Raw genomic sequence first — 25,455 nt, forward strand, 5'->3', positions numbered from 1 at the left:
GTTTCACACTACTTTTCACGTTTAGTATATTTTCTCAACTTCAAATAACTATGAATTACTTATTATAAAATTACTGTATCAATTAACTAAAACATGCAAGCACAAATGGATTTGGTAACTATATTTATCCACTTATGTTAATTAACAAACATGAAAAACAAAAATATTTCATTGTACATTTAGAATTTATATAACATGCGATTAAATATACTGTTTCTGTCACCAACGTGCAACATGAAACCCTAATGCCACCTAGATGCAGAAAATTACCACAACACAAATCTGTTTCACTGTTTAGTATATTTTTTCAACTTCAAATAACTATGAATTACTCATTATAAAATTACTGTATCAATTAACTAAAACATGCAACCACATTTGGATTTGGTAACTATATTTATCCAATTTAGTTAATTAACAAATATGAAAAACTTAAAAATATTTCATTGTACATTTAGAACTGATATCTTAATTTCCTTTCGGCTTTTCGTGCGATTAAATATACTGTTTCTATACGTGCAACATGATAACCTAATGCCACCTAGCGGCCGAAAAATTACCACAACACAAATATGACTCGAAGTTTCACTTGACGTTTCACTGTTTAGTATATTTTCTCAACTTTTTCAACTTCAAATAGCTATGAACTACCTTTAAAACAAACAACCACATTTGGATTTGTCAACTCATGTTAATGAACAAATATGCAAAACTTGATGTCAATAATGGGAAAAAAATGAACAGATCAAAATATTCTGCACGGCCAGTGATTTGGCATTGTTGTTCTTCCACTGAATGCATCTCAAATAATACCTGAGCCCCTGTTGCTGCAAAATAAATAAATAAATGAGAACACCCGCCAGTCTGTGATGTGCTGTGGGACACCTGGCAAGTATTAATCGACGGGAGGCAACGGGGATCGTGCAGCTGAATGCAGAAGGCGGGATCTGACTAAAAGCTTTACAAATGCTCTTCTTGCTTTCCGCTCCCCAAAAGGGATGACGTGGGATTAACGTCAATGATTGAAATTCCGTGTGCATATACGAGGCAGGGGTATCAAGGATTAGTAATTAATTGCTGCTCATTAAGTGCAACTTAATTAGCTCTTTGGCAAAAGCGGAAAATTTGGTTATACTGAAAGATGTACAAAAAAAAAATAATCAATTACACCAGTCAGAATTCCACTTTTATAGGAAATAAACTTTATTCAACAACCTGATTGAATTATTTCTATACATCCCCTCACACAAGTCATGAGTTTGATATTTTACAAAGAATGTGTGCGACGTATTGCAAAAGTAGCCCCCTTTTCGAGCAAAGAACAAAGTAACAGATATAATTCAGGATGAGATCAAGTAAAAATTCACAGTAGAAATCCTTCAAGTTTTCGATTTCAAAATCTCAACCTGATAGGGATGCACGATAATAATCGCTGGCTGACTGTTTCGTTTTGGCAAACTCAAAATGAGTGACTGGTTGTCTTTGAAGCAGATATATCAATAAAATTCAGCTTCATGGTGTGTTACACAATGTTTCCATGTATTTGTACTTATAGTAGGATTTGAAAGTATTTTTGTTAATTTTGCAAACAATTATCGGCACGTTCTAATATGATTGGTTTATCGGTATTGGTTGAAAATAGCATTATTGTGCATCCCGAAAACCTGCAGTATGTTTTGGTCGAGTAAAGAAAAAAAAAAGCATTTCAGAATAATGTAAACTTAAGTTCTGTAATCCTCTCCCAATCACTGAGAAACCAAAAAGTGTCCCTTGTGGAAAAAAAGTTTTGTCGGTCTAAAAGAAGTGGTAGTGGGGGACGGGGTAGGTGGGGACTTTCATGATGGGCAACAGAAGCATTCTCTTGGGCAAACCTAGAGGGAGACATAAGAAAAGCAGTTTTGAGGCGAAAAAAAAAGAAAAAAAGAGTCAATTGTAAACTACGAGTCGATGTCCTGCACACCCGTCAAGACGTTTGATGAGTAGGCGTGGCCAGCAGCAGAAGTTAGTTGTTACACAACTTAAAGCAGCGGAAGGAGCTTGTGCACGCTTAGAAAGCAGGACACAGGATTAACTCGATCGCTGCCAGCCCAGTTAAAATCGATCTTTGACGTCTATGGCCGTCATTGGCAGTGAATGAGTTGAAGTTATGAATCAGAAAGATACAAGTTGTTTTTGTCCACGTCAATTCTACAGAGGAAGACCGATGAAATGCACAGCTGCGGACTGACTTGCATGCGCGCGAGGGAGCGGGATTACAATCCTAATTTTCACCTCCGCCAACTCTTCTCAAAAACAGCATGTCGTGAATTGACGTCCTTCCAACGCGTGCGAGCGATCGGCGTCATCAGCTCGGGCTGAAGGTCTGACGCTCATCCAGCAGGGCACGCGTCGTTAGCTCAAAACCGTCAAAGTGCGCGCGGACGACGCGCACGAGTTTGAAGAAAATGATAACCGATCACCAATTAGTCTAATTGAATGCTGTAGGAATATTATATACAGTAGACTCATTTCTGTATGCGAGTCCAACGAAGCATGCTTAGCAATGGGGGCCGTGGAAATAATTAGCATCTCTAACATGACAGCCTGTGTAATGCAATGGCTAGCCTCACACGTGACTAATTTAAACGGGAAAGAAAAAGATGACAGCAGTACAGACCCAAAATAGCTGCATCCAGTAGAGAGAAGAGAAAAGAAAAAACTCGGACAGATTTTCTTTCCATAAGCGTACACACACAAAAGGGGTGTCCAAATTAGTGCGCTGATTTTGAGTCAATTTAAAGTTCCTTTGACACCACCGATCTTTTTAACGCGCGATTAATGACCGCCCCTTACTCGGAAAGCCTGTACTGGGGGAATTCCCGTCGCAACGCAGCAGACACGTCCACATCAAAATTGTGCAGTCATAAATGTAATAATAATGCATATATTTGTGGAGACTGTGAAGTTGTATTTTACAATTTAAAAAATGTGCAAAAGTTACTCCATGTTAAAGAATAGATAGCACTTAATATGAAATGAAAAACGTACTGAGCTGTCACCAACATCTTACAAGTGCAATTATGCCATCTTGTGGCAGAAAAATGGCCTCAACACAAATCAATATCACACTCGTTTTTTTTACAGAACAATACATATTTTTAATTTTAACTCCATTGCATGAATTATTATGAAATTACTGTATCAATGATTAAAAGATGCAGCCATATGTCTATTAGTTTAAAAAATGCTGCTTATTTTAACAAGAGTATGAAAACTAACAATATTTTATTGTACATTTAGAATGGATCTCAAATTTGTGATTAATTAAACTATTGAAGTCAAGCGATTAATTACGATAAAAAAATGTAATCGATTGACACCCCGAGTACACACACTAACGTTAGCCAAAACAATACAAGAGTGCTTCCGGTTGCACTGAATTTCTTGAAATAGCAATAGCGGAACAGGACAGGACACAAGTTCTTTTCATCAGGAGTGGACAGCACAGGACTTTCTTTTTTTCTCTCTTTTACTTAAGTCTGGGACTGGGCAGGATTTTTCCTAAGAAAATGAGTGAAAATCCACTCCCGTCTCACCCTCTAGTTTGTAACCTCAAAACGTTTAATGTTCTGTCATTAACAGACTAGTACCCATTTTACTTTCTTTCTTTTTTTTAACTGGAAATGTGATTTTGATTCAACTTCCTTGTGACGCTCCACAGGGGTCTGTACTGGAGCCAATGTTATTTAACATCTATATTCATGACATCTGTAATGTCTCCAAATCTTTGCAATGCAAATCCTTGTAGCAGATGACGCAAAAATTCGAGTGAATTAAAACAATGGTTTGATGGAAAAATGTTATCACTCAACCTAAATCAAACTAAAATCATAATATATTCGTATTGATATTACCATATTTTGAACGACGGGAGTTCTTTACAACCGTTGTACATTCTCCAAAAACAAATTAGATTAATACACAATGGAAATTTTCACAAACACACCAATTCATAATTCACACGGTCCAAAACTATTAAATTCAAAACTGCCCAAAGAATCTACAAAGCTAGAAATAATCAAATGTACTGTACAGGCAATGTTTATTGAAAGTTATTAACTACATTAAGGTCCACACAACGAAAGCGAGCTTTTGTATCAGCATCTATGAAGTTCAATTGTGGAATAAGTTCAGTGCACAAGTAGAGTTTCAAAGCAAAAGTAAACATATCTTCATAAAGTACAGAAATCTAAAAAGGCCCTCGTTATGTGGACACATGTACATTGTACTGTATCTGGGCAGATATAGAAATATGATGTTGCTTTTGAAACAATATACATGTTGTTTGGAAAGCATTATATTGTTATATAATATGAAATATGTCATAGCTGTTTATAATTATTTGCAATATTTATCTATACTTAGAATATTTATATTTACATATTTTAGAAGTTTATATATATATATATATATATATATATATATATATATATATATATATATATATATATATATATTAGGAATACTGACATTTTAATAAATAATATATGTAGGATCTTATGTAGGGTAGGGGTAGATAAATCTATACTTCCCCCTTTTGAACACGCAAAATTGTCTACTTGGCCTTTTTAAACTTGTGTTTCGTTTTCTTGATTATTATTGTTTTGGATTTGTTTACATGTTTGAAACAAAGACAATCAATTAACCAACTTTGGAGAACATCAATCAAATGATCTGTAATCCAAAACATCCAAACAAGAAATCCTGATGATGAAGATGTCATCAAGCATCATCTCGAAACTCAACTCTGGTGGTTGAAGCCAAGTCGTCCAGTAATCAGCAATTCCGCACAGTCGACCGAGTTCTTCATTTAATCGATTACTGCGACCATTCCTGCTTGCTATACGTTTTCTCAATAATAATAATAATAAAAATAATTTTTAAAAAAACACAAGATGCTGCAGCACTCTCATTTCCCTTTGGGATTAATACCATCTCATTTGATCTTAGCTTGGGACCGGAAAGTCAGACAGCAGCGCTTGGCTGAATATCAAGTGGCGAGCGGACACTTAGCCAAAGAGCACATTTCTTTGAAGATCACACACCAAACACGCACGCACGCGCACACACACACACACACACACACATACACCCACACACCCCCCCCCCCCCCCACACACACACACACACCCACACACACACAGAACCGAAAGCCTACAACCCCGATCAGCATTTAATCAATTGGTGAAAAGTTGAAAAACTTGAAGGAAAGATAAGATGTTAGAATCAAAGCCAGAAGAGAACGGCTGAACCATTAGGATGATTGCAGTTGCTGTTGAGTGAGAACAGCATGGAGGCAACAGACAGGAAGTGGGCGCGAGAATGGCAGGAAACAACAAGTGGCACATACCGTAAGCAGGAGCAGCTGCGGCGGCGGCGGGGCTGTAGGCGTACGGCGTTCCGAAGCCTGCGGACGAGGCGATGAAAGCGTCAGATGACAAAGCGATCGCACCTGACACAGCGTGAATAAGAACGCCGAACGAACCTGGCGTCACGTATCCTGGCGCGGCGGCGCTGACGAAGGCTCCCCGCGCGAGGGTGGCTCGTCCTCTTCCTCGGGCTACCTGAGCTGCCACTGCCGAGGCTGCCGCCGCCGCAGCCAGAGCTCCTTTAGTCTGGATGTGAGCACACAATGGAGATTTCATGGAGAATTAGCTTTCACCTACACAAAGCGCGGCTAATTAGAGATCAGCAGCAGCAGAAAGCGGTACAACTCCGCACGTTATGGACTTCTAATCTCGGTGCTACCGTAAATCTCGATTTAAGGGTACGCTCACACTGAGCTAAGTGCATTGACTATGTTGTGATTCTCAACTTGCACGCATTTTTATGCTGATGATCAATTTTGCAGCTTCTCTTAATGGGACCGTAAATGATTACATAATCACAATAAATCATGTATGTTTGTTCATGTTTTTTTATGCCATCAACGTACAGTGAGAGCCAGACCAATTCAATCAGGGGTGCCAAATATATGGCCCGTGGGCCGGAGCCGGCCCGTGAAGACAACACAAACTGCAGTTGTTCACAAAAATGGTTTGTGCCAATTTTGCCAACTGGAGGGCTCATTCAGAATTTTGGCTGTCACTCATTAATCATAAATTGCTATGTTATAAATTGAATATTGTTATAATATTTTGACCTCTCTTTCTTAAAAAATAAAATAAAATAATAACTATTATTAATATTATTATATTATTTTCCAGGATTTTTGTAATTAATAATCATAATTATTATTATGATTATTACTATTATTAATATTATTATTATGAATTGTAAAAAAGAAAGGTCAAAATATTTCATATTATCATAATAATTATGGATATTATTATTATTATTATTATATTATTATTTTCCTGAAATATTTTGACCTCTCAGTTTTTTTATTAATAATAATAATAATTATGATTATTATTATCATTATTAATTGTAATAAAGACATCAAAATATTTCCTGTTTTTTCATAATAATAATTATTATTATTATTGCAAAAAAATATTTTTCATTATTATTAATAATGATATTAATTATTATTATTATTAATTCTAATAAAGAAATATGTCAAAATATTTCCTGTTTCTTTATAATAATAATAATAATTATAATTATAATTACATTATAATAATAATGATTACATTATAGCTTATTAGGCTACGATCCGGCCCACTTGAGATCAAATTTGGGTGAAAGTGGCCCCTGATTTAAAATGAGTTTGACAGACACCCCTGAATTAAATGTTCTTCCACTAGATGGCAGAATTCTAATAAAACCCATTTCCATCACAATTTTAAGATTGAATGGCATTATCAAGCACTAATAGGCAAAAAAGTGTTATTGGTGCATCTGTGGTTCCAGTAGAACATGCTTGAACTTTTCACGAAGCAATTTGGCCCTTGATTAGGTGACGTCGTGTTGTGTGTTCCCGACCTGAGGCAGCAGCTTCTTTTTCTTGTTTGCAGCAGCATTGGGCCCAGAGAAGAGTTTTTCCAGCGCAGCCAAAGCAGCACTGGCCTTTGCTACCTTTTTGTTGGGGCCCGCCCCACGAAACTTCTGTCCGTCCACCTCCACCTGGCGTACGCGGAATATATAATGAGTAGTTTCAGTGTCAAAACTAATCCATCACGCGACGGTACTGTCCCGAAATCATGTGTTTAGCAGCAATCAGCAACTCAACGAAGGTCTGGCGGAACAGGCTCACTTGCTTAGCGATGCCCTGCTGTCAGAACAGGCTTGCTAATCAATCAACAGAGCAACGGAGCGGTGAGGCATGTCAGAAAGCAGCACGCCTCACCGACGGCCGGCTCACTCCATGAACAAACTTGACTGATTGACCGCATTGGAGAACAGTTGGTTCCTCCGCGCGCGCGCGCGCGCGCGCGCGTGTGTGTGTGTGCGTGTAGCATAGCACTTCATTAGCCGATTCAGTCTGAGTACAAGTGATCCTTTGACGTTCCTCTTTGTGTTTGACTTCTTTCCCCATCTGAGGCCGTTTGTTTTATAAAGTCCTCCAGTGGCCATACGATATGCTTGATTTACTAACGACAAAAATGGATGTAGACTTGTTTGCTCATAAAAACAGATGTGGAAGCTAATCTACTAAATGTATATACAAATGACAATCAAGGTATTAACAGGTGTAATGTGATTGATCAAACCTGCGATGAATTGCAATTACAGCTAGAACGATGTTATTTTTCCCTTCCAATACTAGTATCGATTATTAGTAGACAAGGAGGCCGATGTCTGATATTTGTAATCAATATTCATTTGCAGTAAAAAGTAGGGCTGGGTAACAATTCGAATTTCCTCAATCGATTCGATTTCGATTCACAAGAGTTTAGTTCGATTCGATTCGACTCAGTTCAATTCAATCCATACTGATTCATTATGGAACATCAATTCTTCTTAAAAATCAAGGACATGATAAAAACTCTACAAACATTAAATTTCAAATTGTTTAAATGATTTAGTTTATTAATGGAAGTAACGCGTAATAATCCCGTTACACAAACATTGACATCAGCAAAGATGAGGTGATTTTTTTCATAATTCTAATTAAATAATTGTAAATACAAATTTAAAAGATTCTGAATTGTTTGAATTGAATACTTTTAAATTCACGTGACCAGTAAATTTCAAGAAAACAGTTTATTTTGAATATGTGGGTAAAATAGATATTATATATTATAATATATATATAATATAATAGATTCATGGCTCGAAAAGGAAATTCAATTCTATATTGATTTTGAGTTTTTTAAACCCAGACCCAGTAAAAAGAAAAATATCCATGTCAAACGCCAACATTTAATTTATGTGCCTTTAAGCATGTTTATTAAACCGATTTTCAATGTGTTAAAGATTATTTTTCTTTTCAGGCAATTGACATCCCTATTTTTAAAATACTAACAAAAAGACAGGGAGCTCCCAGGCAGTTTAACTAAAACTTCAACGGATTTCTAAAGTAATCGTTGTCCAACATTTCAGTATAACTGAATTGTTAATATTTTACGTAGCTTTGTCTTAAGTTTAAAAAAGAAAAAAGCAGGAAGTTCCCAGGCTCAGCAAAATCACACAAATTAACAGAACATTTAAATCAATAAATAATTCCCTGACTTTTACGATAATCTGTTATCGGCAGCTGATATGCAAAAAGGCCGATGCCGATTTGCTTCAAAACGCCAAATACCTGCGCCGATAATCGGTCTATCTCTAATTGCAATGGTGAATTGTGCTTCTATAAATATCCCATTTGAAAGAATGAGCTAAGGTTTACTTTGAGCCAGTCACAAGGAGTCATGCCCAATATATTGGAGTTTTTTTTCACGACGATGAGCTTTTATCTGTTTTTCATATGGAAAGCCAGAATAAATGTTCTCAAATCCTTCTCTCTGCAGCGCCACAATGAAATATTTAACCATGTTTTGCTTTGAAACTTTTGCGTGAAGCTCCTACCTCCATGACAAAGCGCTTATCATGGCTGCCTCCGCTTTCAGAGATGAGCTCATACTTGAGGCCTCGTCGTTTCTCGTTCAGCTCCATAACAGGGTTCTTCCCACTTGCTGTCAGTATGGGGCCCTGAGTTCGCACCTTCGGAGGTCACGCACAAATAAAGAGGAGAAACGTTAGCATGATTGCCTGGACGGCGTGTGGTTCGATTTCCGAGGCCCACCTCCAGCGTGTTGGAGCTGTCCGAGGAGTGTGTTGCGTTATTGCTCGTGTGCGAGGACGTCTCGCTCTTGCCTTCGCCGTCGGATTTCTCGTCCGAGCTCATAGGGTCCAGGTCTGAGTCAAAACCGGTAGGGTAGCCCATCGCCTGGAGAACCTGGGGGGGAGCCGAGTGTATCATGATTATTTTTTTCTTTTGGAATAGTGAAAGGGTTCGAATGAAACCGCCTTCCTAAAATAAGTCAGCTTTCATATCATCATGCTTTTAGCAGAGAAAAATGCCGTATTTTTCGGACCCAATGGCTGATTGTGTTTACTGATGGAGAGATCATACGGTGAAAACATGATGGAAGGATAGAGAGAACCGAAAACAGGGAGACGAGGGAGAAAGCCTTTTATGGGAATGAAGCAAATAGCGGATTATCCGTTGCTCTTTGCTCTGGAGAGCCTTTTTGTTCACGGCCACTTTAGGATTACATGGATTTGCCCACACACACCCCCCCCCCCACACACACACACACACGCGCACACACATTCAGAATCTGCATCGGTACATGAAAACATGGAAGGTATTTTTGGCTTCAAATCTCTTTTGGTCAAAAAGTCTCGTTACCTTGACGGCAACATGGAGCTTGGCGGTCTTCTTGGAGGACCCCGATGCTTCATAAATGGTTCCATCCAGGTCCACGGACATAGTGAAGACCGGGGCGTGAACCGGGCCCGACTGGGACAGGAGGCGATACTGCAGCCCTGGGCGGATCTGGTTCAACCGCATCAGGGCATTCATTGGCTGGTTGGAGTCTATGGCTTTGCTGTCGAGAACTGATCAAACAAAAACTCGTCAAAGGGGCCAACCAAGTATTAGATTTCACGAAACATCACCAACTGATGACGTCGCTCTCTGATATGCAAATATGAGCAGTTACATACTAAATGAGCAGTTACATGTTTAAGATGAAGTGAATCTTTATATTCTTTCCCATGTTACCTATTTTTCCTATCAATTATTAGAAAATCTCCGTTTTAAAACATCCCAACAATATTGCGTTGTAAGTAGAGCTGTCAAACGATTAAATGCTTTAATCAGATTAACTCATTAACTGCCATTGACGGCTATAGACGTCAAAAATTCATTTCAACTATTGCTAATAGTTTCACATTTTTTCCACCTTTGTTAACAAGAGTATGAAAACCTAGGAAAAAAATATCGTACATTTAGAACAGATATAAAATTTGTGATTAATTGTGAGTTAACTATTGAAGTCATGCGATTAATTGCAATAAAAAAAAAATCGTCTGACGCGCCTATTTTTTTATAATATTTGTTTTCTTTTTTTTTAAATTAGGGGCATCAGGTGATCATTTTTTTTTAATTGTAATTAATCACATGACTTCACTAGTTAACTCAAGAGTAATCACGACTTTTATATCTGTTCTAAATGTACAATACATTTTTTTCTCGGTTTTCATACTCTTTTTAACAAAAGTGGGAAAAAAAATTTAAACTAATAGAAATAGTTCAAATGAATTTTTGACGTCTATAGCCTTCAATGGCAGTGAATGAGTTAATCACATCTTAAAATTTTTACTTTTTTTTCAATTTCTGAAATAATTTAATCCAATAATTTATCATCCATTTTACTAAATGTCTTTGTTCTGACATGAAGTGTTTTACTATATTAATAAATATTTTCAGCTTTTAGCTTTCTGTTCACAATGAGAACTCCTGCAAGACTTTCACCAATAGTTTTCAGACTGGATTCAGGTTTGAATTTCCCGCAATCTGTCTGCGAACGTGAAGTCATGTACACATTGTGTATTTGAGGAAGGAAGTGTGCAGTTAAATTTTTTGGTAGTAGCGATTCAATATTCTATTTTCTGAATTCAGCAGCTTAAACATCTATTTTCTTTCAATGTCATCATTGTTATAATAATATGCATTCAAATGTTAGCATTCAGCTTTCAGCATTCCCACGCAATTTCTTCAAAAATTACACTTTGTCTAGTTTTGGACATGTTATGGCTATTTTTTTCCCCTGCCTTTTTGGTGATCAATTCTGACATTTTTGGCAATTTTGTGGACATTTTACGGTAATTTTAAGGAGCTCTTCTTTTGTTTTGGGAAATGTTATCATTACTTTTTAAACGTTTTGTGCTTCCTCTTTTTTTAGTATAATTTTCTGATTTGTTTTGGCAATTTGATGGACATGTTTAAAAAAAAATTATGGTCAAATTTCAAGGTAATTTTTAAAACGTTTTTATCTACCTTTCGTTTAAAAATTTGGACTGCTATATATATATATATATATATATATATATATATATATATATATATTATAATGATCATTAATTCATTTAAATAATATTTTATCTAAAAAAATATGTAAAAAAAAAAAATATATATATATATATAAATTTTTTATTTTTTGAAATCCACAGGGACACATGAGAGGGGCTAAAGATCCACATATGGGTCCAGAGCCGCAGGTTGCAGACCCCTGATCTATCCAGATGTGTGCAGTCGAGGATATTTGTACAACTTGTTATGGATCATCTTTTCTTAAAACGTTCAATGCAATCTCTTTTCTTGCCAGTGGCTGGAAATAAAACAGGCTGTCTGCCTTCATCACGAGTGCTTCATCTTCTCCTTGAAAGAAGAAAGACACCGAGATGGTAGAGTGGCCTGGTAAAACGTTGGCAATCGATAGTATTGATCAGCATGCGAGAGGTGTAAGATGGCTAAAAAGGGAGAGAGGCTGACGGGCAGAATAACAGGAGAAAAAAAAGTGCTGTTTTTCTTTGAAGAAAGATGTTATTCTGCCAGAGGATGTTTGCGCTGCCGACTAAGTAAAAAGCAAAGCTGTTTGCAAAAATAAAAACACGACGTAAAGACTTATTTTCTTTGCGCACCTCTCCTAAGATTCCTCTTCATCTTCTTGATGAGGTCCTTGTCGTCCATCATTCCCTCGTCGTATGGCCTTTTCAAACCAGAGCCTGGAGGTAGAGCAAGACTTATTACTAACCATTCACTAAATACTACGCGTGTTTATGTGAATGTCAACACTGTTATACCAGCTGTTAACTGACAAAACTAAGATTGAGGAGTTTAACAGAAATATGACGCCGGTCAATGATATTGATGTTGCTGTCAAAGCTGTGAGAGGAAAATGTTTTCCCCAAAAAAGGTCAGGTCATGTTTGAGATCCAACAGGGAACCTTTTCAGTAAGAAATCCCGCACAACCTTGGAATGGGTTAGCTTGAATGTAGGAATGCATCTCACACACACCTTCTTTGTCACACCACGGGTATTTCTGCAATGGTTTGTTTGAAGGAAGAGGCTCCATCTCCAGCACTTTGCAGATCTGTCCAAATGCCATGAGCCTGAGAGCGCGCTGTCAAACACAAAGCGCATACAGAAAGGAGAAGATGAAAAGATGCTTCAGACTGCATCGGCTGTCCGCATTCTGACATTGCAAGTCATATGAACTTTGTGCTCTCACTGGATTTTGCCTGAGAACTAGCCGAGTTAGCGTTGTGCATTCCGTGTGTTTTATGCAATTTTTACAGACATGAGATCTGAGATCTTTCATAGGCTAGGTTGTTTTTTTCACCCTCTGGATTGGCCTTGTTTTCATAGCAGTTTCAGCATTATTAAAAAAAATATATATATATATTAACTCATTCACTGCCATTGACTACTATAGATGTCAAAAATTAATTTGAACTATTTCTATTAGTTTCACCTTTTTTCCACTTTTGTTAACAAGAGTATGAAAACCTAGAAAACATTTTGTATTGTACATTTAGAACAGATATAACAACTAGTGAAGTCATGTGATTAATTACAATTAAAAAATGTAATCGCCTGATGCCCCTTATTAAAAAAAAGAAGAAAATATTAAAAAATTGGGGGTGTCAGATGATTAAATTTTTTTATTGTAATTAATCGCATTACTTCAATAGTTAACTCACGATTAATCACAAATTTTATATCTGTTCTAAATGTACAATAAAAAAAATCCTAGGTTTTCATGCTCTTGTTAACAAAAGTGGGGGGAAAAAATGTGAAACTAATAGAAATAGTTTAAATGAATTTTTGACGTCTATAGCCGTCAATGGCAGTGAATGAGTTAAAGAGAAGTCAACCCCAAAATTGTCTTTATAATATGTTCTATGCGCCCCCATTCGTCTAATAATATTGCGTCAGTGGAATATGAACTAAGTGTTTTTATCCATTACAAGGGGGCAGCCATTTTGCCACGTGCTGTTGACTAAAAATGACACCACAGTTGCTTACGGTTCCGGTAACGACCAATCACGACATGCCCGTTTTCTGAGTTTGGTCAAGTGATGTTTGTGAGCCGAGCCATGATTGGTCCTGAGCAACAGTGATGTCATTTTCAATTGTGACGTCGACAGCAAGTGACAAAATGGCCGCCCCCTGAGATGGATAAAAATGGGTTGATTTTGCTGTTTAATTCAAATTCCACAAGCGCAACATTCATCAGAATACCGTGTTTTGACTAGTGGGTCTGCATAGAACATTGTAAAGATTATTTATTATTATTATTATTTATTTATTTTACATGTTTGGGTTGACGTCCTCTTTTATAAAAAAAAACTTAGTAGTTAAGGTCTATTATGGTATTCAACTAGAGAGATAAAATATATATTTTCCCCGCACAAACATGCTGAATTAAATACTACTATATATACAACCTATAAAAAAAAATTAGACCATCTCATTGGAGACCTGCGACCTGAAAGGCATGTATAGTTTGAAACAAAATAAAAGGACTATTGATGAAAGTGGCAAGAACCTCAGCAGCTGGACAAAGACAGACTAAACATAACTTCTTTGATATAAAACAATGAATATTAAAATAAAAAATAAAAAAAATCTACACAGCAGTGCTCAAAGGTTTTTGTAATATAACAAAATGAGATCACGATCAATCATTTCAACCATGTTCCACCACTAATGACACTTGTACAACTCAAATGGGGAAAAAATATCTTATCAATACAAACTGTGGTATTGATGTAAAAAAAGAAAAAAGAAAAATGCTTTTCAATGACACTAACGGCAAAGTAATCTTTGTCTAATCAGCACATGTCAATCTATCACAATCCATCAACAGTACACATTGTCGACCTACACAAACGATGAGGCGGGACGGCGCTGGCCTTCAGTGGCTGTGCTAATGTGAATTAATTAGGGAGCTGCAGGTTCTGGGATATTCATGAGGCTGTGTGCAGCCCATTGACAGAACAGCTTCCTCTCTTCTATCTGCGCTTGTATCTGCTCCAATACAATTATCCCCATTGACATTCCAGCCTCGTTCGGGTTGTCTTCAAAGGAAAATGGACGGCGGGATTCACTAAGCCATGCCAGCTCGGAAAGCAGCTTGACTGGGACCGACGCGCGTGTCAAGGAGGACCTGACACCACGCACATACATATGCGCTTGTCGGGGTGTCAGAGATGGATTTATGGCTCGAAGTGTGGTTAAAATGCAGAACGCTACCTGCTCGTTTTCATAGACGTGCTCTCGTACGAGTGTGTGTGGATTTTCACAACTTTAAGCTGCTCCGAGTATGCAAGTGTGTGTTGCGTACCTGTGCGCTATAGGTAATGGCCTCCGCCTGCTCATCCGTCAGGTCGGCTAATGTGTTTGTGGGCTCTTTCTCGCACGGATCGCGTAAACCTGGACCGCCTGGTGGATGTGACACAACATGACAACAACAATGTTTAAGTAACAAGAATGACTAAAAACAGTTGGGTCAAAAGTAACCCAGTTATCGATCAAAAATGGACCGATCCACTTAACTTTCTGGGTTGTTTTATAAATAAATAAAAAGACCCAATTTTAGGATCTGACCGACATTTATTTCTTGACTCAAAGTTGGGTCAAATTTACCCAAGTAGAGGATCGGACCTTTTTTTTTTTTTACCCATAGTTGGGTTATTTTTATTGCTGTCAAGGTTAAAGCATTAATTGATTAATTAATCACAAAATAAATATTGCATTAATTAATGAATTAACGCAGATTAATCGCACTATTAATTTTGCCATAGATTAGCCTTTAGCTTGACAGCGGATGGCTACGTTTAAGGTAGCACAGGTGGCAATAAACATAATTTCATGCATTAAAGTAAAGAATTTGATGAATGTTTGCGTATCACATTTAGAATATTTGTTCATGTCAAAATACATTTTTTTATTTTAAATTATGCAAGTAATTAACTGATTAGAAAAAGGGGAGGATGAGCGTGTGCAGTGCATCAAAAAATATTGAAGACGTCCTCATAACATTAAATGTCAAAAGAATGAACACAAAACCGGTGCTCTTCAAATTTGGAGAGAAATTTTTTTTGGATAAAAATGCCTTTTTTATTAAGCGATTAATTGTGATTAATCTGATATAAAAAAAAATTTGTTTGACAGCTCTAGTTATTTTTGACCCAACTGTTTTTAGAGTGTGTGGATTGTCAGCTTCTCTGTGAGCTATTAAAGCAAGCTTCATACTAATAGAGACTAGAGACAATGTCATTGACAAAATTAGTTGTCTATGCATTTTGTCCTTTTATCCACAAACAAATATTAGGCTAATTGTACACTCTAAAAACAGTTAGGTCAAAAATGACCCAACTATGGGTCAAAAATGGACCGATCCTCTAATTTTGAGTCAAGAAATGGGTAAAATTAAAAAAATTTCAAATTGACCCAGAAAGTGGATGGGTTCATTTTTGATCCATATTTGGGGTACTTTTCACCCAACATGGTTTCAATATTTTCATAAAAATACACAAATCTGTTTTGATTTGTATGCTTTGTTTTTCTTACCATCCTGATTTCTAACTATCTTTTTATTAATATCATATTCAAATGAAACATTCAGGGGAGTTGGATTTAATCAAGGGATGTCGCTAAACTGAAACTCTTTTACACAGTAAATTATGTAGAGTAAACTTGACTCTGTTTAGAGTGGGACCAAATAGACTCAATTTTAGACTAATATTTACACTTGGAAAAGAGTAAAATAAAGAATTTAAAAAAAATCAACAAAAGTCACTCAAGGGTTGAGGAACGAATTCACGACCTTCAAGCTTGGGAGACCGCCACACTACCACCTCAGATATGCCGCTGCTACTGTATACTTATATCCAAGAGGAGACCAAAAACATAATTTTTGGTCTTGGAGTTAGGAAAATTCCAGCTGACACCAGCGATGTGCTAGCACACACCAGGAGCTGCATAGCTCAGGGAGTAGATCAACCCTTGAGTGACTTATTTTTTTCAATTATTTACTCTCTTCCGAGTTTTTACAATTTTAATGACACTAAAACTGAGTCTATTTGCCCCCACTCTAAATAGTCAAATTTGCTCTACAGAATTTACTGTATATGATTGCCCCTATAACACAGTGTTTCACTTTTCTGTATAAATTAACACCTGACACTCATTTTCCGTCCTGTTGTGTCCACAATTTATTGCTCAGACAAGTATTTTATACATCACACCATTAGCTGACACTGATATGTCACACATTTAATTAGCTCATTGCTGCATGCAGCGTTGTTGTGGGATGGCAATTTTGCAGGTTCAACGTGTTAAAGTATTACAGTTTTTTTTCTTTTTGAAGTGAGTGTTTATATGATAGCGCACACTCAAGTCTCCAGCTGTAAAAGTGACTCATCCAAGCAGTGATTCAGACCTGGTAGCAGTATGCCCGAGGCGAGACACTCCATGACCCGGCGCAAAGCTTCTCCTGCCCCGAGAGGCCTGTTGCAGGTGGCGATGGCCTTCTCGCAGATGAGTTCCAGAGGCTGCCAGAAAGCGCAGTAAAAAAATTCAATTCAAATAATGCTAATCTGCAATGTGATTTACAACAATCCAATTAAAGTAGTGGTTCTTAACTTGGGGTTCGATCGAACCCCAGGGGTTTGGTGAGTCAGTCTCAGAGGTTTGGCGGAGGGGAAGATACACATTGGTGATGATGCATTTGTGATCACGCTACATTGCTTGGCCTGTCTGTGCTGAAGGGAAATTGGTGCACTCAGTAGTGGACTTGTGGCTGTTGTGATGGTACGTCGTGTGATTTCATTATTATTGTAATCCCTTTATACTAACCAGTGCTGACACTATCAAATATTTATAGAATCGATTAACCTATCCTTTATTTAATCGATTAATCAACCAATCAGATTCATTTTCATTTTGTATTAAAGTGTATTACAAAAGCATTTTCCCCCTAATTACTTTTTTTTGGTTTTGATTCTTTTGTTTATTAAGCAGTGATTGGTGTATATTTTGTAATTTTTATTTGCTTAATGATTTAAAAAAGGGGGGGGGGGGTGTTGATGTTACTGATATTACTGGTCATAGTTTTCCAAAGAAAAACAGATGTTAGCAAATGTCTTATTTTGATTAAACACAGAAGACAATCAGTCTTCTTTAAGGAAGCACTACAGAAATCAGTGAACAATTACTGTTAGAATGCTGAAATCAGAGGATTTGGACAACTTAAATTACGGACTGATATGTGCAATATGAATTCCCATGTTATATTGGAACGAATGGTGTTCCACAGGGTTCAATTCTGGGGCCTTTGCTGTTTTCATTGCATCTGCTGCCCCCTGAGTTCCATCTTCAGAAAACAGCAGTGGTTGTTTTAAAGTGTTCTATAAATATAGAGTTGAGTTGAGTGGTGGGAGTCAGCGTATTAACTGCACAGTAGCTCAAGTAGCTAGCTAGCAAAACTAAAGGAACATTTCCTTAAGCTACGGTGCATTGAGATGAAGAATACAAGAACACTGAATTCAAGGTGAGGAGAGCCATATTTGATAAAAATGCCACTCTCCCTCTTCATTTTGTTCACCAGTAAACCCTATATACCGATGTATTGAATAAAAAAAAAATAAAAAAATATTTTTCAATAAAGAAGGGTTTGGTAAATGCGCATAGGAAACTGGTGGGGTTCAGTACCCCAACAAGGTTAAGAACCACTGATTTAAAGTTCGAAGATGACAACATGGTCATACAGACTTACCCATCCGTTAAGGGGCTCCCAGGTGGGTTGTCTATTGCACATGTCTCTAAGTATCCTGAGAACGATAACGCAGGACTTGAGTCCATTCACTCGAGCCTGAAGACAATGGAAAAGGGATAAAACGAACAGTGGAACAATAGAGATCGGGAAGACATTGAGAACCGAAGCAGCTGCAATAGTACAAGAAAACACCATGTTCATTTATCCAAACTGCATCGACTCCAGGATTTGTCCGATTAAGCATTTTTGTGAAATGCGGCTAATTCTTTTTTTAATGTTTTTGGTCAGTTAGTGAGGAGGGAGGACGGGTGTAGGAAGGGCTTTAAACGGGAGGAATTGACATGATACAGAGCAGGCAGGTTCACAAAATAGCAAAAAGAAAAAACAATTGGACAATTGCCTTTGTAGCCTTACGATATAATATTTGACAGGGATTTTATGGACGTCATAATATAGAACCGGTAATGTGATCGTCAGGCTACAAACAGCATCAGGCAGGAAGACAGGAAGTGAGTGGGTGCCGACCTGGAACCACTTGGCGTGTCGCAGCGCTGCCAGGGCCAACAGACATCTGTGTCTATCCAGCACCTCTCCCTCTTCCTCCTCCTCCTCCTCCTCAGCCTCCACTCTTTGCTCAGCGGCACCCAACACTGCCACGAAACAATAACAACCCAATGTAGAAAACGTAAAACACACACATCATAGCTGAGCATGTGTGCTTCAATTGCGTGTGTGTGTGTGTGTGTGAATGCGTGCAGACGCCATTTCTGCGCGAGTGCACGCATACACGCACGCGAGAGTTTGGTACACGGCGCTTCATCATGCCATCAAGTCGCTCGTCTCCTTGTAGAAGGTGTTCTACAATTCACAGATCTGTGATGAAAGCGCACTATTCAAACGGCGTGTCTTTTTCAACACGGATCAGCTCGGCATCACGTGTTGGTGATAGCGATATGCAAGATGCGCTGATCCTCCTTCCGCGCAGGTGAGTTGAAAAACACACACGCCATTTAAGAGTGACTTACTTTCCGTACATCGAGCAGCTGACAAATCAGTGAAATGGAGAGTCACGAGGGAGGAGAGAACTTTTTTCGACACACAGAGACCCCGCAAACAAATACCTCACAGCAAAATTGGCAGTGTTACTTAAACACCTGCAAAGTTAAATTTAACACCTTAAAAGTGTCTATATTGGTCCACATTAACTCATTCACAATTTTTTTTTAAGGTTTTCATACTCATATTAACAAAAGTGGAAAAAGTGTTACTAACTAAACTAATAGAAATAGTTCAAATGAATTTTTGACGACTATAGCCGTCAATGGCAGTGAATGAGATAATATAGTTAAAACTACACTTTTACAAGTGTGTTTTTTACACTGAGATGGGGTTAAAACAACTCTGATGTTAGTTAAAAAAACAGTTGGTAGTTGAAATTTAATACTAGTCAACATTGGTCAGTGTTGATTTCACACTCACGTGTGGCGTCTTAGTCGTTCATCGACAGGTGCGAAGGCGGAGATTAGTTACATCTCTGCAGCATTAATCTAACACTAGGTGATCAAGTCTATAAAATAACACCAATTAACTCTGAAAATGTTACAAAATTACACTTCAGGAGTTAAAATCAACTACCAAAGATGTAACTCTGAAATTTTAACACTCCAATGTTTGCTGTGTTGCAGGAATGTTTGATTTACTGAGTGCTTTGCAAGGTAAATCAAACCTCCCTGTTGTGTATTTGAAAAGGATTTCTTTTAAAAAGTATTTTGATCCAGCCTTCACCAGGCAGGAGTCAAAATAGTTGAGTTTTCATTTTGGGTTTACTTGATATGCACTTGACTTGAGACAGAGGTGGCAAATCCAGGTCCAGAACGTAAAAACCCTGCCACCGTTTGGCTTTAGCCATTTATGCTTGCTAGCTAGCTAGCTCCCTAGCAGGTAAACGAGCACCATGAGAGCTAGCTAGTGACCTAGCTAGCTAGCACCTAGGGTGGCAGGGTTTTTCCTTTCTGGACCTGGATTTGCCACCTCTGACTGATTTTCCCGGAGCGAGCACACAATCAAGTGTCCAAAAGTAGAACTAAACAGAAAGAGCATCTACTAAAGTTTAGTTTGAAATCAAGCACAACTATGGACGGATTAAAGCAGGGTAAGAGGTTAGAGAGGGTTGTATCATTCTTATGCTTCTGTATTGTTTTTGATTCATGCTGCCAAGTCCCAGCAAGGCGAGTTGAATCCAACACAGCCGTATACGAATGAGTGCGGTTACATGGGGTTTTCGATAAGACGTGTGCTGGACTGCCAGTGAAATAAAACACACTAAAGAGTCTTTGTGGAGACATGCTCAACTAAATGTTTTGCTCATCCCTTCCAAACCCTTTCCTCAAGAGGTATTAAGCGGAAATGTCAACTGTTATCGTCTATATGGAAGAAGCACAAGTGCATTATCTCTGAACTCATCTGGCCATTATCGCAGGCCAGCTCTTCTCCTGTCAAACAGCGCTGTGTGTGCGTGTACTTGTGTGTATGTTTGCTTCAGTGTGATATATAAAGCTGTATCTCAAGGTCTGTCCCACATGGGACCACTCAGACGTGGATCATTACGGTTGCTCCTTTATCCCTCATCTCAGACTGCTTCTCTTATTCTCTGCCAGCTGCTTTTCCCCCTCAGCACACTCGCGACCAAACAAAGGCGACAGCTGCACCTCAGATAAAAGTACAGTGGAACCTTAAAAACGCCACTCAGGTCATACAATTTGGAATCACACTAACATTTTAGGCAAAACGGTGTCTCTAAAGATGCACACACACAAAAAACTCGACTCAAAATTACCAACACTTAGCAAAATATATTAGTAGTAGGAGAATGTTCGAGAAGTTGGGTAAAGTGAATATTCAAAGATGCGTCAGAGTTGAATAAAATGAATCCCCAAATTTTCTTTACAATGTTCTATGCATCACCACGAGCCTAAATGTGATATTCTGATTAACATTGCATTTGTAGAAAATGAATTAAAGGGATAACTTGACTCATTGAGCAATTTTCAACAGTAAGAAGATAATATTTTGTCTATATTTAATGTGATAACTTCATTATTTTTATGAACAATTAATAATTATATTAATAATTAACTCATTCAAACCCAAAAACGTTTAAACACGGTTTTTAATACTTTGTCTTTACTTTCCCAAAATGTATCTACACGTTTTAGTTTTTTTATGCAAAAGCATACAGAAGGCTTTGACGCTTACAGCAATGGTATTACAAAAAACGGCCAGCAGGTGGCAGCAGAGTATAAGAGATCAGCCAGGGCCATGTTGCAACAAGTTCTTTTTCCCAGTGTTTTCAACAGGTTTGTGAATATTGATGAAACTTAGCTGTATGCTAATGCTAATTGCTGCAAAATGGAAACAGATATAAATATATATTTTTTTCCTGATGAAAGAAGAGACACATCTTTCTTTTGGTGGGCTCCATGTTTTTATAGCAATAAAATACAATATTCTGTGGGCCTTACAAAATCGGTCAAAGTTCAGTAAAACAGCCGGGAGCGAAGGGGGTTGCTTCAGTGAAAATGGCTGGGAGTGAATGAGTAAAAAACATATTTTGACACTTGCTGTCGACTGAAGATGACATCACCTGTGCCGGGGAAATAGGTAACGGACGACCAAACACAGATCACCTGTTTTCTGGGTTTGGTCAGCAAAATAAGTCATGAATGGTCATTACCTCAGCACAGGTGATAGATGTCATCTTCAGTTAACAGCAAGTCGCGAAATTATTTTTTAAAGGTATTAATTATTCATGAAAAATAATAATATTATCCTCTTACTGTTGAAAATTGCTTAATGAGTCAAGTATCCCTTTAACACATTCACTGCCATTGACGGTTATAGACGTCAAAAATGTATTTGAACTATTTCTATTAGTTTAAAATGTTTTTCCACTTTTGTTAACAAGAGTATGAAAACCTAGGAACAAATGTTATTGTACATTTAGAACAGATATAAAATGTGTGATTAATCGTGAGTTCACTATTGAAGTGATGCAATTACTTACAATTAAATAAAAAAAAATGTAATCATCTGACACCCCCAATTTTTTTAGGTTTTCTTTTCTTTTCTTTTTTAATTAGGGGCATCAGGCGAATACATTTTTTAACTGTAATTAGTCACATGACTTCACTAGTTAATCAAAAATGTTATATCTATTCTAAATGTACAATAAAAAAAATTCTAGGTTTTCATACTCTTGTTAACAAAAGTGGAAAAAAGGTGAAACTAATAGAAATAGTTCAAATGAATTTTTTGACATCTATAGTCGTCAATGGCAGTGAATGAGTTAATATATATATATTTTTTTTGAATAATGCTGAAACAAGGCCAATCCAGAGGGTGAAACCTAGAATTTTTTTATTGTACATTTAGAACAGATTTAAAATTTGTGATTAATCGTGAGTTAACTATTAAAGTCATGCGATTAATTACAAGGAAAAAAAATTATCGCCTGACGCTCCTAACTTTTAATAATCTTTTCTTAAAAAAAAAAGATTATCAAAAAAAAAGTCTAGGATTTCATACTCTAGTTAACAAAAGGGGGATTTTTTTTTTTTTAAACAAATAGAAATAGTTAAAATGATTTTTTGACGTTTACAGGCGTCAATGGCAGTGAATGAGTTAAGCAGCAAAATCCATCAGTTTTTTATACATCTCAAAGGACGGCCATTTTGTCAATTGCTGTCGACTGAAAATTACATCACAGTTGCTCAAGGCTCGACCAATCATGGCTCACTTGTTTTCTGAAGCTGAGCCGTAATTGGTGATTTGTATTACTTTCGACTTATAAAATCTGGGGGGTGGGGGGTGTAGGTTTTGCACAAAGGCATGGATCTTGGTTTCCAAAGTTTCAATGTATATACTGTATATCCAATTCTGTATATTGGCATTAGAGCATGTTCGAATATATTTAAGACAAGTAACTGCATGCTGTAGTTTATAATGACAAGGACTGACAACTGGTAACAAATGTAATATTATGAAGCTGCATTTCACATGAAAACGTTTACCATTTGCCTTGAATCATAAGGCCCGATTTGCGACCACTGGACTGTGAACTCAACACAATAAAAACAACATCATTCCAAAGTGCTTAAGAGCTTGTTTCATGCTGCGAGGCTTGTTTGTAAATACGATTTTCAAATGCACGGAATAACCTTTGTTGCACAAACTATGAGTAATGTCACGCATGTCATTTAAAGGCGTCCACGTATGCACATGCTTATGAGCAAATAAGCGAGTGCTCTTCTTGATCCCGCTGTGGCACGTCTGGCCAACTTTTGTGTCATCTCTCATCTCTCCCGGAGACCTCAGTGTCTCGTTTGACAGGAGCCACACGATGGATGGCTAGCTCGCTACTGCTCGGTTATTGATTCCGCCGCTTTGCTGGCCTTGCTTCACTCGCCTCCTTTGCCCTCCTCCCACAAGCAATTCGAACCACCTTCCCATGAATTAAAGGGGGAAGGAGATGGTGAGGGACAATCCCGCTTCCACTCTGGATCGCAATTGTCACATACGGTCAGGGTTGGAAGGGTTACTTTTAAAATGTAATCCGTTACAGTTACAAGTTACCTGCTAAAAAATGTAGTTAGTAACGTAATCCAAGTACCATAATATTAAAGTAATGTAAGTGGATTACTTTTGGATTACTCCAATATTGAGTGATGCTCATGAAGACAACTCTGTCTCTCTCACGCTCTCCCGCCCTCTCTCTCATCGTATAAATTGTAATCCATCGAAGTAATCCCCATTTTTAATAAATGTACCTGTAATCTGATTACATGTTTTTTTCCTGTAATTTTTTTTTTTTTTGTAATATGATTACGTAATGGCAGTACATGTATTCCGTTACTCCCCAAGCCGGTCTCGAGAGTGTGATAGTTTTATGCAATTTCTAATAGAGTTTGTTAATCCAATGGGGTTCCTCAGAGGGAATGATAGGATTTATTGCTCAGGGATTATTAAGTATAATGTTCATCTGATTAATATTGAGGGGATCTGTTCTCCTACCGTAGCCATTTGTCTTCTCCTGCTCCTCCACTTCATCCTCCTGTTCTGCCACCACCTCCTCAGATCCCTCCCCGGGTAACTCCTCGTGCTCGTGCTCCTCCCCTTCTTCCCCTTCCCCCTCCTCCTCTTCCTCTTCCTCTTCCTCTTCCTCCTCCTCATCATCATCATCATCTCTCATGGCAGGCGAGGTGAGTGTGATCTTCAGTGTGAGTTTGAGCTCCGTTGTCGTCCGTACCACGATGGCCGCCTCGGGCAGGGAGCTCGTGACCTCGTATTTCTCCTCTGTCAGCTTCTGTCATGTGTCAGGCAGAAATAAAGTGGACGGTCAGAGATCAAGGTCACTAAACATGACGGATTGGAAAAAAGCAATACAGTGAAAATAATCTCAGTCTCGGTGCAACTGAATGACAAGCAGAAATAGTGTAAACAGGTCTCACATTTTTTTTCTTTTCTGTCCTTGAGCTAAAATTTTGGAATTCTTGAACTTCAATAGTTTTTTACTGGTTTAGTACTAAGTCAATAAAATGTCCTCCCAGTTTCAAAAGCAAGCTGGTGCATGTGTATGCCTGTGACACGGTTTAAGTAAGAGTAGCAGCCACAAGCACATCCAAATTCAATTTGGCTCAAATGAGAAAATCAGAAAGTCAAAATGGCGGAGGCGAGACAGGAGATGACACCGCCTCCGGACATACATGAGCACACGTACTGCACGATCTTACAGATAGACACTTCCCATCATTCCCGCTCACCTCATAACAGCAATAATTGAGAGGGATAAAATCGATTTATTAGATAATTGCTGTGTGATGACATCCATTTAAAGGGATTGTTATTCATTCTTTGAGAAATTGTTGGATGTGCTGGCATATTTTATGCTAGTCAAACATTTATTATATCTCAATTATTCTTTTATGATGACATTAAAGGTTGTTTATTTCAGATAATTATTATAATGCATCATTTTTATCATTGCTATTAGCTCGTATCATTGGCAGTTTTAAGAGGATTTTAAAATGCTACAATATGACCTTTCAGAATGTTGGTTGACAGACAGTTAATGTGCCGCTGATTTGGTTAGCAACAGAATGAAAATGGACTCATTAGTTCATGTCTGTGTTCATGTCT

The 25,455-nt window shown here is 37.7% G+C and overlaps 1 protein-coding gene across 5 annotated transcripts in view; it reads right to left on the bottom strand.

Annotated features, from left to right (window-relative positions):
• Nucleotides 1-25,455, bottom strand: part of strbp (spermatid perinuclear RNA binding protein) — an 89,059-nt gene that overhangs the window by 6,743 nt on the left and 56,861 nt on the right. For 4 of the 5 annotated variants that reach the window (XM_086096533.1, XM_086096535.1, XM_086096532.1 and 1 more), the window contains 13 exons: nucleotides 24,331-24,622; nucleotides 18,787-18,911; nucleotides 18,262-18,357; nucleotides 16,927-17,038; nucleotides 14,827-14,924; nucleotides 12,495-12,600; nucleotides 12,118-12,201; nucleotides 9,821-10,029; nucleotides 9,212-9,364; nucleotides 8,995-9,129; nucleotides 6,967-7,107; nucleotides 5,525-5,654; nucleotides 5,390-5,446 (listed from right to left, as the gene is read on the bottom strand). In XM_086096533.1, the coding sequence (XP_085952659.1) occupies nucleotides 5,390-5,446; nucleotides 5,525-5,654; nucleotides 6,967-7,107; nucleotides 8,995-9,129; nucleotides 9,212-9,364; nucleotides 9,821-10,029; nucleotides 12,118-12,201; nucleotides 12,495-12,600; nucleotides 14,827-14,924; nucleotides 16,927-17,038; nucleotides 18,262-18,357; nucleotides 18,787-18,911; nucleotides 24,331-24,622 (1,738 nt within the window). Of the gene's footprint in view, nucleotides 1-1,185; nucleotides 1,872-5,389; nucleotides 5,447-5,524; nucleotides 5,655-6,966; nucleotides 7,108-8,994; nucleotides 9,130-9,211; nucleotides 9,365-9,820; nucleotides 10,030-12,117; nucleotides 12,202-12,494; nucleotides 12,601-14,826; nucleotides 14,925-16,926; nucleotides 17,039-18,261; nucleotides 18,358-18,786; nucleotides 18,912-24,330; nucleotides 24,623-25,455 lie in introns of those variants that run through there. The other variant, XM_086096536.1, reaches the window with a different exon arrangement.

This window comes from Leptonotus elevatus, chromosome 15 (genome assembly GCF_054856555.1).
Source record: "Leptonotus elevatus isolate MCC_2025b chromosome 15, RoL_Lele_1.0, whole genome shotgun sequence".
In the NCBI taxonomy this organism is placed as follows: Eukaryota; Metazoa; Chordata; class Actinopteri; order Syngnathiformes; family Syngnathidae; genus Leptonotus; species Leptonotus elevatus.